Source organism: Centropristis striata, chromosome 21, assembly GCF_030273125.1.
Source record: "Centropristis striata isolate RG_2023a ecotype Rhode Island chromosome 21, C.striata_1.0, whole genome shotgun sequence".
Taxonomy (NCBI): domain Eukaryota; kingdom Metazoa; phylum Chordata; class Actinopteri; order Perciformes; family Serranidae; genus Centropristis; species Centropristis striata.
Window position 1 is genome coordinate 8,869,816 of NC_081537.1, and position 19,435 is coordinate 8,889,250.

Below are 19,435 nucleotides of genomic sequence, written 5' to 3' on the forward strand. Positions count from 1 at the left end.
GAGATACATGTTTGAATTACATCTTTACTGCGAAATCACTTAGAATAGCAAATAAAGAGTGAATTACACATATTAAACATGAGAAAAAAATCCTGCATGTTGACATGAAACGTGGTCCTTTGATACAATAAATATTATGGTGCACTATATAAACAAACACCTGTTTGTTTATATAGTGATGAAGTAAAAAACAAAGGATTGTTGATGAATACTAACATACAGTCATGGAAAAAATTACTAGCTGATATCTAGACATTTTCCATGGTTATTATCAAGAAAAACATGGAAAATGTCTAGCTATCATCTCTTAAACTCTTATGAGCTACTTTTGTTGTTATCATTATATTTGTCCAAACAAATGTACCTTTAGTTGTACAAGGCATTAAAATGAACAAGAAATTGAAGGAAACAATGGTTTAGTAATTTTTTTCATGACTGTATTTTCAGATTTATACCAATTTCTGCACTGTTGGTTCAGAAGTTTTCCTGTAGGGCTGGTGAAAAATAGTGTGTGTGGCCCTTTAAGATGGATTTTGACTTGAATTTCTGCCTTGCTGAATACTTACAGATATCTGGCAAGAAAGAGCCCTGTAGATATCTTGGATCACAGCTGAGATTCATTATAATGTTCAAACACAAGCCTTCTCTTTCTCAGGATGATCTTTTCCGGGATCATTTGTATTAATTCCCAGTTGAGGCACATCTTCCCAAGAGTCCGTTCTGAGCTTTTCTGTCCTTATTCCACCTCTGCACAGACTGTCTGCCATCTCTTCATCTCTTCCCTCCTCCTTCTCCTCTTCAGCCCAGCACACTGTCATTGAAGGCCAGACACACAACAGCCTTCTGGTGGCCGCTGTATTCCCTCTTGATCTCGCCGGTCTCCACACACCACAGACGAGCCAGGTTGTCTGAAGAGGCTATAGATGGAAACGACACAAGTTATTAAACATATTCTGTCCAAAATGCTTAAAAAGTGACTTAATCTGTATAGAGATGAACAGCAGCATTTAGGAGAAAATGAATAGTTTGGATTTTTTGAAGTGGGGTTGTATGAAGTGCTTATCCATAGTCGGTGTATTACCGACAGTGGATGGCATTTAGCACCCGGGAGAAGCATGCAGGACGACTGACACAGAAGCTCAATGTACTGCTGTGGACAGGGTGCGGCAGCTACATATGGGTGGTTGACGTGAACTCAAATTCAAAGTGAAAAAAAGAATAATTCAAAAATATATGTCAAATGACATACAATTATATTCCCTTATATGTGAATAATTCCACACTGAATGTGTCCATTTCTAATTCTTCATATATTTAGCATATTATTAACTTTTGGTGTGGTAGTCCTAAAATGTGTCCACCGGTGCAACAAAATAAAGAATGTCATTATTTAATTCAGAGAATGTTGGACAGATAAAATAGATAAGCCCAAGGCATATAAGTTATGAATATTTTTATCAATTTACATTATTTTCAATGATCAATGTAAATTGATAAAAATATTCAGATCAATACTTAAACTGCGTTGTACCAAAGGACTACCTTAAGACGACCAGTTCCAACACTGCACGGAAATAGTAATATTATGAAAATATTTGAGACAGAACTGATCTTGTGTGCAGTCCACCTGCTCCAGAGATGTCTTCTGTCCTTCCTGATTCTGGAAGGACCCCTCTCAGTAATGGGGTGGTCACATTAATGCCTGTTTTATATCTACATAATGGCGTTGCTCCAGGAGGACACCAGTTTTGCGGACAAAATGTAATGTGTCATAATAACTCTACATAGGGACCTTAACACTTATATCCTCTAGATTCAATAAGTAAACACTCGTATGACATGCATTCAAGTATTTTAATGTATTTAGATTAATTTTTCATTAAATTACAGTTGTTTTAAGATAAGTAATGCTACCTAGGACAGTTGCACCGGTGGACAAATGTCATGTTCAAAACAGAATATTTGCATAGTTGAAGAACGATACTCATTGTTTGCAGATGGATTAGATGTAGAAGAATGAACTGCATATTAAAACATTAATTTTTAATGAAATATTATCAAATTTTAGTAATATTTGTCACTAGGAACACAAAAATTGAGCGTCACGTCAACCACCCATATATTTTAGCCACCTAAAATATCAATATCAGTTTAAGTGTTACTACAATTAGACTTTAACTTGCTGTCAGACAACCCAGACATTGAAGTTGCTCTCTTCAAAACCACCAGACTCCATTCATAAAAACAGTAATTTTACCTTTAACTTGCTGGTCTACTGCTGCCTGGCTCGGTCAGTTTTTTGTCTTATTGTGTGACTTTGATGAAACTGAACTAACCCTTTAACTTAAAACACCAGTCGCACATTGTATATAAATATATGTTATATATATTATATATTTTTTCTTGATATGTATCCAGGTTAAGAGACTTTGCTGTTCCCCTCTGGCTCTGGCTTCCTGGACTCAATCTCTGGCCCTTTTCATATGAGCGGACAATTGGGGGCATTTTGTTGGACCGACATGTTTTTGTGCACATTTTCTTTTTACGTTAAAGATTAAGTGGTGGCTGGCTGTCTTTTGCTTCTGTTTTGTTTACTTTTATTTTATTATTTTTTCTGTTGGGTTTCTTCTATCTTTTTTTTCTATCTTTTCTATCTTTTATCTTCTATCTTTTTTTAACTTTGCATAAATAAAATTTACGAAAAAAAAAAAAAAAAAAAAACACCAGTCGCACAATAACACAAACAAACTATCAAACAAAGGCAGTGGTAGACCAGCAACTCCTGTGTTCTGGAAGGCAAAATTACTGTTTATGTCAATGGAGTCTGGTGGCTTTGAAGAGAGTATAAATAACAGTTTCAGATCCATACCAGAAATGTCTTTTTGACAGCAAGGTAAAGTGGTGAAAATATTCTAAATTTATTTGGGTGGCCAGAACATGTTTTGCTGCTGCCCCCGTCCACAGCAACACATTGCAAAACTCACAGACTGTTCCAAGTCTTTCTCATAAACGTCTTTATCAATAGCTTGTGACTTTATATGTATTTGCATCAATGCAGTTTAAGGCAACTTTTTTGCAAATGCTTTGTCTGTAAAAAAACCCTGTTGTTTCTGACTTAAATGATACTTAAATTAATCTAATAATTGCCAACATATTTTCTGTTAAACTCCAAAACAGTAGGACTTTTATGAGTGTGGGATCCTTGTGTTTGTGTCTGTTACAGAATTGCCACTAACTCTTCTTATTTAGCCCAAACTAAACCATTATTTAAACAATTGCAACTACTTACAATTTATGAGGTAAATAAGTATCAAACAGGGGTTCTTATGTATAAAGTAATTTGCCTTCCTGCATCTTTACCTAACTTTTTTCATAGTTACTTTGAGTTTAATTCTCATTATCATACACATCTTACAAGAAGAAATAATGATTTACATATTCCTTTCTGTAGGACCTCTGTTGCCAAATTCTCATTTGTTTATCAAGGTGCAGTGCTGTGGAATGACATAAAACATCTAACAGAATCATGTTCCTCTTTAAATACTTTTAAGACCAAGCTCAAAAAATCCCTATAGATGTTCTACACCTTTGTATTTGTTTTGTTTAAATTTTGTTTGTATTTTTTTATTTTCATCTAGCTATGTAATTTAAGTAAAGTATAGTTACTTATAGGTTTAAGAGGGAGGGTCGCGTATAAGCCCTTTGGGCTTTTTGATCTTTCCTGCATTTTCTTTTACTGTTTCTTGTACTGTTATTTCCTAACGGTTGTATGTTTTTTAAGTGCAAACAACAATAAATAAAAATAAAAATAAAATACACTGCCCTGATCTTGATCATTATAGAATTGATGCAATGTAATAGTGATAGTGAACCCATGGTCCAGGACTTATGTACTGACCAGTGACAATATACTGCGAGTCTCCAGAGAAAGCACAGTCCCACATCCAGCCTCTGGACGTCTCTCCGGGATTGTTGCTCTTGATGCTGAGCTCCGTCATCAGCGAGAAGTTGGACGTCCTCCAGATCTTGCAGGTCTGGTCTGCTGAGCAGGTGGCCAACAGACTGCAGGTGACGGCGAAAAACACAAAAACCTGGTTACCTTTATCAGCAAAAACAACAACAGAGAAATATTTATAGTGTGGAGAGAAAGAGGGCACTCACGTGGAATCAGGGCTAAACTTGCAGCGGAGGGAGTAGCGTTTCGTTTGTGTGCAGGGATCTTAGTCTTGGGGATGAGCTGAGTCACCTCGTCTCCGATGCCTCCGGCGAGGTTCCACACGTAACAGTTACCCTGTAAAGCAGAACAAAACAGGATGCTTTAAAACTCATTAAGTGTGAATACACAGCACCTTTTACAGACCAGTTTGTTTACTGACCGAGCTGTTAACCGCCGCCATGTAACTGGCATCTGGGTCAATGTGAACTGAGTTGACGGAGACCTCTGGCTCAGGAATCAGCTGTTCATTGTGGTCAGTCTTCAGATCCCAGATATGGATCACTCCACTCTGGTCTCCAACAATCAGCTCTGCCTGAAAAACGTACAAAAATGACTTATAATAACATAAAAAGCAGACATATTACTACTATTATCATTATACCGGCCTTATTTATTATTATTATTATTATTATTATATATCATATTATTTTACTTAAAATTACTTTATTTATATTTTTCATTTTATTTATTTTTATATTGTTTATTATCTATTATTACATATTATATTATATACTGTACTATTATTATTATTATTATTATTATTATTATATACCGTCTAGTCAATATAGCATTGTTGCCATCATATCACCAGTTTAATTATTACCATCATCTTGCCAACCATCCTACCAACTGATTTTCTTTTTTTTAACTTCTTAAGTGTCCTTGTTCTATTCTGTGTTTTTTTCTATTGTTGTTTTTATTGATGCTACCTCAGTATTTTATTCTATTGTATTTTATTGTACTTGAATACCGGACTGCTGTGACAACCGAATTTCCCTTCGGGGATGAATAAAGTAATCTATCTATCTAGCTACATATATCCATGATGGTTTAAACTTGAATGTATGCTTTAAGTCTCACCTGGTTGGGATGCAGGCATACACAGTTGATTGGAGCGTTGACCTGGAATATCCTCTGACACTGTAGATTTCTTGATCTAGAAGGAGCAGTTTTAATCAGTTAGGTTTGTTGAATGCAGTCTGAATGTGTTTAATCACAGTCAGCTCCCTCTGCAGTACCTAAGGTCCCATATGCGAGCCATGCAGTCCTCTCCTCCCGTGTACATCCAGCGTCCATCTTCATGGAAGCCCACAGATGTGATGTTTTTGCTGACTCCGTCGTAGTTGATCACCGGGTTGGGGTTATTGGAGTTCAGGTCGTACATGCGGATGTGCTGATAACCTAAAATAAAGCAGAGTTGGAATTATTATAAATATAGCAGCTATGAATTGAATAATGCAATGCAAGATTTGAGAAGAATTCTTAACCGACCTGCAGCTGCAATCATACTCCTGTCAGGTGTGACCTCAAGTGAATTTACTTGCTGAGAGAAAATGTTAAGGAAGTGGATTGTTTAGGCTCTTTTTTAAATATCGCCTGATCGCCCCACCTGGTGCACTAATGTTCGAAAGACGAGGCAAAACTGCCCTCTTGGATGCCTCTGTGGTATGAACAAATCGTGGTTAAGTGCCCCACTACACGGAGCACGTGCCCTTTTCATCATTTGCCCCCCTGCCCTTCAAAGACCCTCAGTCCGCCAGTGGAGATGCTCCAAAAACAGTAAACAACAGCAATTTTGACAACATACACGTTGATCTTACTGAGACATGGGGACCTTTTCTGATTCAGTGGCCTATATTAACATATTTAATAGAATGTCTAAAACAGAAAGTGGAAGGTTATAAAATGTCTGTGGAAACCCAAATCTTGAATATTGACACACATTTTGTTTATAAGGTATGCTAACTGTCCACAAAATGTAAATATTACAATTTAACTCTATTCTAGACGGCATTTGTCAGAACACGCTGTTGTACAAGTCAGTAAGGATACGGAGTCCTGGTGCTGGACTGTCCTGGTGCAGATCCCGCTGTGGGCCTGCCAGAACCGGACCGTGTGGTCGTATCCCGCCGTGGCCAGGATGACCGGGTCGCTGCCCACCGTCCCCTGGTTCACATTCATGCCTGACTGCTGGCTGTCTCCGCTCAGTGTGAGGCGTGTAAGTATGAAACTGCGTGGAAATACAAGAAACACTTAGCTGCACTTTAACTTTCCTTGGAAATCTGTTTAAAAACAGTAGAATGGATTAATTTACTTTCATACTGTCAAAATAAACGATTCAACTTATAACTTGGAGGCTAATGTTAGCTAGCTGTGTTCAAGGGTCACGCAGTTGAGGCAGGAAGCTAACGTTTCTAGTTCAAACGCTAACACATTATGACTGTAGTGACATTTCCATAAAGGGTATTATGTGTGACAATTTCGGCTGCGTAACGGAATAAATGCAATAAGTTTATATTACCTTCAGTTGTTGATGTTGACGACAAATCAGTACACCCCCGTAATGTATCCGTGTAGAAACATACGACGATGTTTCGAAGGTTCCGCTTTCAAACCAACGCTCTGCTTCCACCTACTGACTTGTTTCATCATAGCAATAACTGTTAAAGTTGCAATCCCGTCGAGCTGAAATACTCGTCCTGCATTGAAAAACTGACTTAAATGTATTAGCATAAAATATACCTGAAGTACAAAAGTAAAATTACACATTATGGTGAATGACCTATATAAGGAAAATATAACTGTATATTATTGAATCATGATTAATCAGTGGTGGAAGAAGTATTCAGATCCTTTACTTAAGTAAAAGTACCAATACCACACTGTTAAATTACTCCACTACAAGTAAAAGTCCTGCATTCAAAACTTACTTCAGTAAAAGTACAAAAGTATCAGCATCAAAATGTACTTAAAGTATCAAAAGTAAAAGTACTCGTTTTGCAGAATGACCCCACTCAGATTGTTAAATATATTCTCAATATATGATTTGATAATTATTATTGATGCATTTATATAAGCAGCATTTTATTTTCTCAAGGTAGGGCTCATTTTAACTATTTCATATGCTTTTATGAGGTCTAATTTAGAAAATGTCACTTTAAACTTTAAACCGATCATGTTTTTCATGTTAAATCCCGATCTGAAAAGTAACTAAAGCTGCTGGCTATATGTAGTGGAGTAAAAAGTATAACATTTGCCTCTAAATGTAGTGGAGTAGAAGTATAAAGTTACATAAAATGGAAATACTCAAGTAAAGTACAAGTACCTCAAAATTTTACTTAAGTACAGTACTTGAGTAAATGTACTTAGTTACATTCCACCACTGTGATTAATGATGCATTAATATGTAATTATCACCATGTTGCAGCTAGTAAAGGTAGACTTAAAGCACATCCTTATATACTGCCAGGTATATTTTGTATTAATGATCTCAACACCTAAAAATAGTCAAAAGTAATTAATAATAGTGGTGGTAGTGGAAATTTCCCCGTTGTGGGACTAATAAAGGAAAATCTTTTCTTAACTAATGTCAGAGAAATGTAGTGGAGTAGAAGTATAAAGTAGCAGGAAATGGAAATAGTCAAGGAAAGTACATCAAAATTGTACTTAAGTGCACTGCTTAAGAATATCCTAGTTACTTTCCACAACGGATAGCAATAGCAGAGTCTTTGACAGAGAAGTGTTTCAACACACAGTCTGGTGTTAAACTCTGTAGAATATTTTGTAATTTATTGCATGCTGTAAGTAATATTAAGATTATCCTCTTGGTAAAAGAAGTACCCAAATAAACAATTAAAAATAAATGTATTGGTTAGCTAGCGTTTTCAAATAATTAAGCCAATATACACAAACAAATAGAACAACAGTGAGTACTTAGAAAACTGTCTTATAATCTTATATGTAATATCCTTTAATGCAACAACATAGGTTCACTGATACATTTGACACTGAACATATTGAAAAAAGGCAACAGAACATTCTTTAATAAATACATTTAAATAAATAAGTTAAATAAATAAATATGCAGAGAGTCTATCTAGACACAAATGTATAAATTAGTTATTTCAACCAGAACATTTCCTCACAAAAACTTTAACATAATGTGCTCTCCTGCTCAGTCAGTGTATGTTGAGATCAGAGCTGCTGCAGCAGGGCAGACATGTGCTGTTTCACCTCCCCTGGGTCCGCCACTGAGCAGCCCAGGACCGTCCCTTTGATCCCACTCCTCATTTTAGTAGAAGGGAGGATCTAAAACAAATTGTAGGAATATTTTAACTTATGGGTTTTTTTTTAAATAGCTACCACACACACAGAGCTGCAGTACCTTCACATATATTTTGCATCTCTCCAGAAGAAATTTCCACTTCAGTGCAGTGCGCTCGTCATCAGTCAAACTGGTGAACTCCTCGGTCTGCAACAGATGAAAAAGTATTATTGGTAACACTTTACAATAACTATCATTTATAAATGTTAAACAGATAGTTTATTAATGTTTAATCATAATTTATAAACCGTATATAGGCCATTTAGAATGGTAAATACATATTTTATTAATGTTTAACTAACTACATCATTTATAAATGACAAACAGATGGTTTATTAATGTAAGTTTATCGTTACTTTATCATTAACAAACAATTAAATTATAATTATTAGTATATTAATAGTTTAAGTTGCACTCATTTTAACATTTTTAACACCATATTAAATATGTTAATGATTTAGAAAAGATTCATATACATTTTAGAAATTGGTTGAAATTATTTAAAGATTAAATATGTAGTAAATGGTTAATAATTGGTTTATAAACCATCTATAAACATAACTTAGTTGGTTATTGTAAAGTGTTACCGTATTATTTAATCCAAACACACAGAGGCTACTAAATGTACAATTGAGGCAGAATAATCATCCGTCTGTGAAGTGCCACTGACTGTACAGCCGAGTGTCTTCTCTGCGACTGGGCTCCTCAGGGTGCAGGCATGCAGGGTGCCGGTGTGGTCTGTGAAGTCAACCAGCAGGCCGAAGCCTGTGGTGGCTGAAAACGGCTGATCCCTCCCAGGACACATCAGGCTGCTGCAGCTCTGTGCATCCTCAGGCACCTGCAACTTGCACCTGCAGCTGAGAGAGGAGAGTAGTTCACATGTTCAAATATAAGGGTTTACAATAACAATAACAATACAATAACACTTTACAATAACCAACTTAGTGTTTATAGATGGTTTATAAACAAATTATTAACCATTTTCAAAGTGCTATATACATATTTAATCTTTAAATGTTTTCAACCAATTTCTCAAAGGTTTATGAATCATTTCAAAATCATTAACATACTTAATATGGTGTTAAAAATGTTAAAATCAGTGCAACTAAAACTATTAATAAACTATTAATTATAATTCAATTGTTTGTCAATGGTAAAGTAACCATAAACTTACATTAATATACCATCTATTAGCCATTTATAAATGATTTAGTTAGTTCAACATTAATAAATGATGTATTTAACATTCTAAATGACCTATATACGGTTTATAAATTATGATTAAACATTAATAAACTATCTGTTTACCATTTATAAATGATGGTTATTGTAAAGTGTTGCCAATATAAGTTATAAGAAGAAAAGGAATTATACAGCAACTTTTCAATGAGTTTCCTCTATGAACTGACCACCGCATCGTGATGACTTTTGAAACAGAGGAGTCGATGTCCAGTTTGGAGATGAAGCTGTATGTGATTCCAAAGAAAGCCTCAGGACTCTCCTGACCTTTCTGCTTCAGCTGGCTCACTGTGTACACGTCAGTGATGGAGTCCACTGCAGACAACAGCAGCACCACATATACTGTTTACATGTCCTGTCTCTCAGGCAGGCAGTGACACAGGTGAAATTTGTCATATTGTCATCTGATAATTAAAAGCATAATATGCAGTGGTTTATGCAGTTTATTCACATAATACTTTATACTTCTACTCCTATACATTTTAGAGGCAAATTTCTGTACTCCACTACATTTTGCTGCCAGCTTTAACATGGACAAATCACTGAATTTAAAATGACTATGCATTAATTAAACCACATATAAGTACATTAAGTTGTTAAAATTAGCCTGACCTTGACAACAGCAAAATGCAACTTACATAAATGCATCAAAAATAATAATCCACTGATATATTTGGAATATATAAATAACAATCTGTGTGGGGCTATTCTGCATAACAATCTTTTTTACAGTTACTTTTGATACTTTTAGTACATTTTGATGCTGATACTTTTGTACTGAAGTAAGTTTTGAATGCAGGACTTTTACTTGTAGTGGAGTCATTCTGCAGTGTGGTGTTAGTACTTTTAAGGGATCTGAATTATTTTCCACCACTGATTATATGGAAAAATATAAGTGACACACACACACACACACACACACACACACACACACACACACACACATATATATATATAAGACATCTTCTCATTCTAATATTAAGTATAAAGACAGAGAAATTCTTCACTGGAACCGACCAGGCACATCTTCTTGCTTCTCGTCTTGATCCAGAGCTCCAGACTCAGATACTTCTTTAGCGTAGCTGAACAGCAGGCTGGCCTCTCTGGTGTCTGACACAGAATTGAAAATGACTTTCACAGCAACAAACTGACAATATTCTACTTACACTGTGAGCCATGGCTGCTTGGTTCAACCTTGCTTTTGATTAATTGCGCGGTCATATAAGATCCTATGTTTTTGTAAATGTTGCTGTGATATCTCACCGGGGTTGACAGTGATAATCGTCTTCGAGTTAACGGTTGCTGTCATGCCGTTGCGAAAGCTGTCAAAGCTAATCTTTGCGTCAGCTATGAAGAGCACTTTGAATAAAGAATAGAAGTTAAAACAACAGTAAGTTATCTCAAACATAAACACACAGTTACATCTCAGATATCCACTTCCATGTTTCTCTTCAGTACAGTATGTTAATGGGACGTGACAGGCTGCAATAACAGTTAAATAAAGATTCATTTTGTGGTTGAGAATGAGCAGCAGCTGTTAACCTACCCGTCTCCTTGGGTATCAAAGTTTGCACGAGCTGAATGGCTTCTCTGTCCCAACTGTGAGTGAAACAAAGGTCAGAGAAAATCAAACACACATGGAGTTCAGCAGGTTAGTTTAAAAGCTTCATGTCACCAAAGAACATTCATGGTAACCAAAAGATACACAGCAGTGATCCAAGGGATCTGGGACCAATAAGATGGAATATGGCACAAAAGCAACAAAATTAATAGATCTGTATTCATTTTCCAAATTAATAAACGAGCGTGACGCACCAGACGAGAGCAAAGGAAGAGACGGAGTCATCAAAGAGCTTCACTTCCAGCCTCTGCCCTTTGCGTCCGTCTGAAGTGGTGAACTGCTTCAGCTCTCCGATCTGTCAATGTAAACAGAATCATCTGAAGTTCCTATCACAATATCTTCCCTTGCTGTAAAAAAAAAAAAAAAAAAAAAAAGCAGTGACATTAAGTGCAGGGCCTGGCCTATTTCTGAACTCTGAGGCATGCCTTTAGGGCCATTATGGTAAGCTGGTCTGTTCCAAGCAAACAAAGAGGGTACCACCATGTAACCACATAGACAAAACAAACACCATGTAGTATATTAGGCAATTGATACGATATGAATTCAGTAAATTTTAAAAACCAAATATTTGCTCAGCGTCCAGACTCATTGTCCAAAACTTCCCATTCCATGCTTATCAGGTCTCCGACGCTGGCCTCAGTGACAGGTTTCATGACTTTTCCATGGCTGACTTTCATAATGTTCACATCGGACCACTTTTAACAACCCTTCCCCTCTTGTTAATGTTGTTTTTTAGTTCAGGAAAATTTACCAGCCTATTTTCCACCATAACTGAGCTCACTGTGGAGAAAAAGGCAGCTGAGAAACCACCGTCTAATGCAACCAGTGTGTGAAAATGTTGGAAAATACATTTTGGTTTCTCAGTTGGTTTATAAATTTGATTTTTATTCCCTCTTTGAAAAACACCTCTTGAAAATCAATGATATCCCAAAAGATCTCATCACCTGTGATTGATTCAACAAGCAACACTTATTTAACTGCAAATCACCATTTGCTGTAGGTACTACACTGACTGTGGATAAGCGATTTCCTACCGATTTCACTGCGGCCAGAATATTTATCACCGTGCCATCTAGACTCTGCCCGTTGGCCACGATGTCTCCCAGAGAGTAGAAATCTCTGGAGTCCTTCACTGGCAGGTGGAGCAGTGGCAGCAGCCTGTCGATGGTTTCCATGTCAGCACACAGACTGACCTGCGAATGAGCCTCCGCCACCAGCAGCCTATAGAGGCTGAGACAGCACATACAGGCCTTTGAACCAGCTGGTCCTCAGACGCTCTCCTCAGACATTACACGCTTTTACATCATATTTTACACAGCATTACACTGTGTTAACCTCAATACCATTAAGCTTTTAAAAGCACCACATCATGAGCATGACTAATTCTTCTATAATAAATGTTTTATAAAGTGTTAATTACCTCGGTGTTGTGGGAGAGAATCTGTCTTTCTCTGGGTCTATGTTGGAAACCAAAGGATTTTCAACAATAACTGAAAAAACAACAACAATCACATACTTAATAAATTACATTACATTACATTACATGTCATTTAGCAGACGCTTTTGTCCAAAGCGACTTAAAATAAGTGCATTCAACCTGATGGTACTAGACATAGACCATAGGAATCAAGTAAGTACATAACTTTAAGAGCTAACTGTCATCGCTAAAGGAGTGCTATATGTTAAAGAAGAAAAGAAGAGAAAAGAATAAATAAAATACACCTTTTTGTTTTAGATTTTATAGCCATTAAACATTTTATTTTTGTCTTGTTACATGGTTTTATTTGTATATATTTCTATTTTTATGTAGGTTGATTTTAATTCTAGAAGTAAATAAATACATCACAAGCTGGACAAGAGTAAGAAAGTAAGTTTAATTTTTTAATACTACTGATTAATACTGAAGAATCACCGAAACTAGATATTGATAATAAATAAATAAATCTATCCATATTTGTGGCATTCCATTAAAACAAATTTTGTTTGTTTTTAAGGCTTCTGGGACTTTGAGAGTGACTTCCTCACCACAGTCTCCAGTGCTGAAGCTGTTGGAGAGCCCGTTGATGTACCCATCATTTCCCCAGGCCGTCACATTAATGAAGAAGTCAGGTGAGTCCCTCATTGTGAAGCTAAAAGTGAATCTGTCGACACCAATATCTGAAATTCACATGTAGAGGTTCGGTTAGTGTTTCAGTAAAATGGAAAAAGAGGAGAAAAAAGCTCTAAGAATGGAGATTAGTTTATCTGTTCTCCAGAAGAGGGCGCTGGTGTACCAGACACTGGGGTGCAGTGCTGTTGGATGAATGTGTAAGAAAGCAACAGCTAAGGTGCATTCATATCAAAAGATACTAACTTTTTCTGTCAGGAAAGCTTCTGACATCAGTTTTCCCAATGATGATACCTGCCACTTTCTGAAAAACATCAAAGGGCAATGACAGTGTGCAGATATTACAGTTTAACCCAGTTTACAAAACAAACTCAGAATAAATAGACCTCAAATACACCATTTCACAGTTGAAGAAAAGATTCCCTGCTATTAGACACAGGTTTTGTTTTTAAATCTGCTATAGGAACCAAAGGTATTATATAGCTGTAAAACTGGCTGAAAATCATCAGAACTCACAGGATGAGAGAAGTTGGGATGCAGCTCAGAGATGGCAATGAAGGTCTGAGCAGCCATGTTGTTTATTCACAAGTTAAATCACTCTCCAGCCCAGTTTTATTACATATACAGACTCTGTAAAATGAGGCAAAACAAGTAAAACATGAGAGTTGGTTTAATTCCATAAAAGGTATTAATACATTTTAGGTTTTCTAACATTACCTAAGAAATCTAGCTGATAACGAATACACAACGGTAACTTGTTTGTTTAGGTTAACCCATAAGAACCCAGACCCAGTTATCCTTAAAGGAAAATTATGGGTTATATACCACAGACCAAGTGGACCACATAGAACACATTTCTGATGTTTTTTCTAAAAATACTACCCCTAAATGTCAAACATCTGTGATGTGACATATACAATACATTGGGCGTTTATGGAATTTATGTTTATAATATTTTTTATTTTAAAATTAAAAAAACTAGACACCTTTTCTGCTTACAGAAACGCAAATTTGCCTTTTTCTTTTGCATCTCCACAACATTTATCAAAATTGTGACATTAATAGTGCTGTTTAACAATAAATTATTTTTCAGATGTTTTTAAGTAACAAAATAATAATAAATTAATAACAAATAAAAACAAATAACAATTTGCCTTTTTGTTTGCATCTCCATAACATATATCAAAATTGTGACTTTAATTAGTTCAGGAAATATGGTCAAAACAGGTTAAATGCAATACAGGACACCATATTAAAGGATTAGAATTGATAAATGGGTTTAAACTTAGCCTCGTAACAGAAAATTAGCTTTTTGAAGTTAGCTACTTTTTTCACATTTCTGTTTCCAGTCACACCCACATTTTGGAGAAGTCTTGCTTTGGGTCTTAATGAGTTAAGGTGAAGCATAAAGCTGAATATGGGAGATTCTAGGAGATTTAACCCTCCTGTCGTCCTTCCAGGTCAAATTGACCCAATCTGTTTTGACTATTCCTTCTTTCCTCCCTCCTCCTGCCTTCCTCTCTTCTTTCCTCCTTACTTCCTTCTTTCCTCCCTCCTCTATCCTCCGTCCTTCTTTCCTTCCCTCGCCCTCCTTTCTTTCTTTCCTTCCTTTCCTTTCCTCGCTCCTTCCCTTCTTTTCTTTCCTCCTTCCGCCATCTCCTTTCCTTTCTCTCTTCTTTCCTTCCTCCTGATTTCCTCTCCTTTCCTCCTTCCTTCCTTCTTTCATCCCTCCCGCTTCCATTCCTTCCTCTATCCTCCTTCCTTCTTCCCTTCCCTCCTTTCTTTTTTTCTTTCTTTCTTTCTTTCCTTCCTCCTTCCTTTCTGCCCTCTTTCCTTCCTGCCTCCCTCCTTTTCTCCCTCCTTCCTTCTTTATTTTTTCCTTCCTTTCTTCTCCTCCTCCCCTTTCTTTCCTCCATCCTCCTTCCTTTCTCTCTCCTTTCCATTCTTTCTCCTTTTCCTCCTCTCTTCTTTCCTTCCTCCATCCTTCTTTCTTTCCTTCCTTCTTTCCTCCATCCTTTTTTACTTCCCTTTGCGTCCTTCCCTCTTCTTCCTTCCTTGACCCGAGGACAACAGGAGGGTTAAAGTGTTTGTTACACCTGTGTCACCATGGGTTCTTTACATTTAAATTTAGAATGGAAAATCCATTCACTGTATTTTTTTACAGTGAAGTTGCTGCTATTTTCCTGTAAATCAAACAGTTGTTTTTTACAGTGCAGCATCGGAGAACAATAAAATTATTTAAATTTAGCCACGCCCCCTGGTTAAGTTACATGTTAGCTAGCTAACTGAAAAAAGGCTAACGTTAACTTTATCTAGCTGACCTGTTCACTGGTATTTACATAATTTATTTACAATATGGTGAGTATTTGAGTATTTGAAGGGTTTCTTTTGTCTTAACTTATTCTGATACAAACAGTTTACTTTCTGCCTTTCTGTTATAATTAGTTTATGTTTTTACCTGCTTCTGTTTTCTTCCAGTTCACCGCGGTAAACCTGTTGCACGCGACAAAAAAAGGTGCTGCCTTCAAATGCAGTCGGAAAAAAATACAATTTCAAGTATGCGCTAATAAAGTCAATCTTAAAGTAAAATGTCTGACAATATAAAGCTTATGTCACGTACTAATGGACAATGCAGTATGTTAGCAGTATGGTTGATAATATATGTTTTTACCCATAACGATACCATAATACCTATATTACCACACTGTGAAAAAAGACTATTTAGCCATTGCACTACAAGTAAATAATCCTGCATCGCAAAACCCTACATTAGTAAAGGTATGTAAAGTAAACATGCAAAATGTACACTTTTATCACCTTTTTATGTTTTTATTTTATTTTTTATATCAGGCTACTACTGCATTAATGTGTATGTTGCATTTCCCTTGCTTTAGATATTTGAGGTTGTGCTAATATTAACTCCTTGATACACTATTATGCAGATTAATCTAGAAAAATGCATCTCATATTCTATAAGAATTTGTCTCTGAGAATTAGTGGAGTAGAAGTATAAAGTTGCATAAAATGGAAATATGCAAGTAAAGTACCGCACATTTGTATGCAAGTACAGTACCTAAGAAAAAATACTTTTTGAGAAGTTTACAAAAGCAAATATGCTCGCATACCACCAATTTTTGCCCAGTTATGATATCCAAAAAACTTTATGCATAGCTCGTAGGCCATGTATGAAAAAGCATATTATGTTGCCCTATGTTACCCCCAACAAACACACACACACACACACACACACACTCATCTCCTCAATAATGAAGGAATTATTTGTCAGGGATAATTTAAATTAAATTAGACACTGCTCTACAATACTGTAATTTAACCACTTCCAATCACATCAATTTCTATTTTGTTTAGCACAGTCATCAGTTAACTCTCTTTTGTTATGAAAAGACAGTTGCGTTCGCGTAATGTTTTGTTAGTGATGTTGATGAAATCAATTTCAAAAAGTATAATTTCAACACACATTCACTACAGCCAACATCTGTACAGCTGTGCAAACATGCATGAAATAGGACTGAACAATAAAACTGCTGATGGACCTGAATTATACACACATTCACTTTACACACACGATATATTTGTACACTATGTGAGTCATCTCTTCACCTCTGCCATCACCTTTATAATCCACCCCAGTCATCATCCCAACATGGGATTTGTTCTCAGACAGCTCTAGTGAGATGAATCTGACAGTTTCCTCGTTTGTTTTGATAACACAAAGCTGTATTTGATACCGTCTCGTACACCTTAGCAGGTATCAAAAGGTGTAACAGTAAACCCTTTACACAGCCTTGTTCCTGTTCCATGGTGACTAATCCTCTCGGTTTGGCTCTGATATCTCATCTGTGTGACTAATGGTGATTTTCAGGCAGTAATATATCTGTTGATGTGATTCTCCAGTCAATGTGTTCCTAATCACTGAGAGAAAGCAGTGCACCAGCAGCCATAAGGCATTTCTAGCACAATAACACAACATGGTGATATTATTTCTCAGCAGACAGCCCGATGTGTAATGCTCCATCAATGTATTGATGTACTTTGTATAATGTTGTATAATGTGAACTGATTAAAAACATTTAACATGTAGCTGTGCGCAGACTAAATCGATTTGCTATTTGCACCAGTGCCTGGCTATTCAAATGCAACCAAATTTCAAATTCTAATTTCATTAGGTTTTTCTGACTACAGCTTGTGAGTCCATTAATCACAGCGGCACTGTAAAGCATCATCAGATAAATCAAGTGAAACTTACTTTTGCTTTAGTGATTTATCCGTAATGAATTCATGGCCTCAGTTAATCTGTCATCAATCATACTTTCGTCCGATATTCAGTTGGTTCTACTGAAGTGATTTGAATAAGCTATTTGAATTTCTTTATGATAAGCAGTAACATAGGGGTCTGGCTCGTCGCTTCCGAAGGCGTGAGCAGGAAGTACCTGCAGGGTGGCGTGTCTGCAGACTGCAAACACGGTCACTGCAGGAATGTGAATCTGCTGCAGGTCGGCTCCCTGGAGGGCCTGCAGCCGTCTGACCGCTCCTCAGCTATTAATCCATCATCTCACTGTGTGTGTGTGTGTGTGTGTGTGTGTGTGTGTGTGTGTGTGTGTTTCCGTGTGGGATTATGTGTTTCTGTAGACCTACCATAATCATTGTCACAGTGTCATTGCACTGGTCTTAGTCTCCATAGAAAATGAGTCAAGTACTGTATGATAAAGGTAATCAGAGGTGATTTTTTTTTTTCTAGTTGTAAAGTTTAAATACTAGTAGGTACAGGACAACTTTGGGTAGCTATATTGGAGCACATGGTTAGGCTGATTGTATTAAAAAAATGCAACATGTCCATCTCATCTCATCTCATCTTATCTTATCTTATCTTATCTTATCTTATCTTATCTTATCTTATCTTATCTTATCTTATCTTATCTTATCTTATCTCATCTCATCTCATCTCATCTCATCTCATCTCATCTCATCTCATCTCATCTTATCTCATTTATGTGCTGTCCTTTAGTGGGAATTAATCATTTTGTCACTGATACATCAATCACTGTCTTTTGAGCACATTTGCTACATATTAAAGGAGACATGCTATTCAAATTTTCAGGTTCATGGTTGTATTTTGGCTTACTACTAGAACATATTTACAGTACAAAGACATTATATGTCTCATACTGTTTGTCTGACTATACATGTATTCACCTTGTATCTGAAACGCTTCGTTTTAGCGTCTGTCTCTTTAAGACCCCCTCTGAAAAAGTACAGTTTGCTCTGATTGGTCAGTGTTTCTGGGTCTTCTTCATCTATGTGTTTTGGCATCTCTGCACCATTACTGCAGCTGGGGAACGGTTGTAATGACACTGTGGCCACACTTTCTACCTATATATTGTATAGTTGTGACATCACAACCCTTTACAGAAGTCATGAGGGCTCGTTTAAAGTCACAGTTTCTGATTACGGGCTGTGCGCATTTCTTAATGGATTGAGCTTTTTGATATTGTCACAGTATTTAAAGCACCTAGAACTTGTCTATGATCAGAAGAGACATGGAAATCTCACTTTTTATGATATGAGACCTTTAAGAAAACAGCATTTCTCTACACACCCTGGAATAAACAACACAAACTTCATCTAGAACACAGGCCAAGAAATTCAAACACCACATTCAAAACATGTTTAATGAAGAATCTGACTATTGTATACCCCTTATAGTGTTTTTTTTAATTTTTTTATTTTTTAGATTACTATATATGTTCACTACTCTTAGCCTCTTTAACAACGATTCTCTTTAGATGATAAAAAGTTTTATTTCAAGATACTCTCAGGGTAATTTTAGGTTTAAAAAAAGGAATAAAATGAGATTCAACTTAATTTATTATTATTATTATTATTATTAGCTCATAGTGTATCATAGAGAGCCAATGTCAAATTTGAACCCAAAACTAATTGAAGTATTCACTTTTATCAACACCAAAGCAAGGTCAACCACATCCACCTCTCATTATTATGTCATATTGGTGGACAACAAAGTACATTCATTGTATTTAAGTACAATTCTGGGTCAAATACTGCACTTTACTACTACATTTACACACACAATTATATATGTTATACACATATATAATATGAGGCAGT

General features: G+C 36.2%; 2 protein-coding genes across 3 annotated transcripts; both read right to left on the reverse strand.

Moving 5' to 3' along the window:
* Window positions 1-6: 6 nt before the first annotated feature.
* On the reverse strand, window positions 7-6,622 carry mlst8 (MTOR associated protein, LST8 homolog (S. cerevisiae)). Its single transcript, XM_059324355.1, is given in 10 exon segments — window positions 7-917; window positions 3,899-4,062; window positions 4,162-4,202; window positions 4,205-4,291; window positions 4,377-4,529; window positions 5,078-5,153; window positions 5,236-5,398; window positions 5,489-5,540; window positions 6,050-6,227; window positions 6,519-6,622. Coding segments are annotated over 9 exon segments (984 nt in total). The 5' UTR covers window positions 6,179-6,227; window positions 6,519-6,622; the 3' UTR covers window positions 7-798.
* Window positions 6,623-7,943: 1,321 nt separating this feature from the next.
* On the reverse strand, window positions 7,944-13,950 carry meiob (meiosis specific with OB-fold). 2 transcript variants are annotated; one of them, XM_059324353.1, is made up of 13 exons: window positions 13,805-13,950; window positions 13,535-13,592; window positions 13,207-13,338; window positions 12,602-12,638; window positions 12,216-12,411; window positions 11,376-11,476; window positions 11,107-11,159; window positions 10,824-10,919; window positions 10,578-10,670; window positions 9,731-9,875; window positions 8,992-9,178; window positions 8,382-8,468; window positions 7,944-8,305 (listed from the first exon to the last, which is right to left on the reverse strand). In XM_059324353.1, exons 1-13 carry the CDS (start codon window positions 13,859-13,861, stop codon window positions 8,192-8,194), a joined length of 1,356 nt encoding a protein of 451 aa, XP_059180336.1. In that variant the 5' UTR covers window positions 13,862-13,950; the 3' UTR covers window positions 7,944-8,191. The 2 variants fall into 2 exon arrangements, with proteins under 2 accessions (XP_059180336.1, XP_059180335.1); XM_059324352.1 differs by having other exon boundaries at window positions 12,602-12,671; window positions 13,805-13,943.
* Between the last annotated feature and the right edge of the window lie 5,485 nt (window positions 13,951-19,435).

Bases quoted from the DNA above. Each gene is read 5' to 3' on its own strand.
- meiob (XM_059324352.1), bottom strand. From the start codon at position 13,861: ATGGCTGCTCAGACCTTCATTGCCATCTCTGAGCTGCATCCCAACTTC. The intron at 11,160-11,375 runs GTGCGTCACGCT...TTTCACTCACAG, and splicing joins TCTTCCTTTGCTCTCGTCTG to TTGGGACAGAGAAGCCATTC. The intron at 8,306-8,381 runs GTACTGCAGCTC...AATTTGTTTTAG, and splicing joins GATGCAAAATATATGTGAAG to ATCCTCCCTTCTACTAAAAT.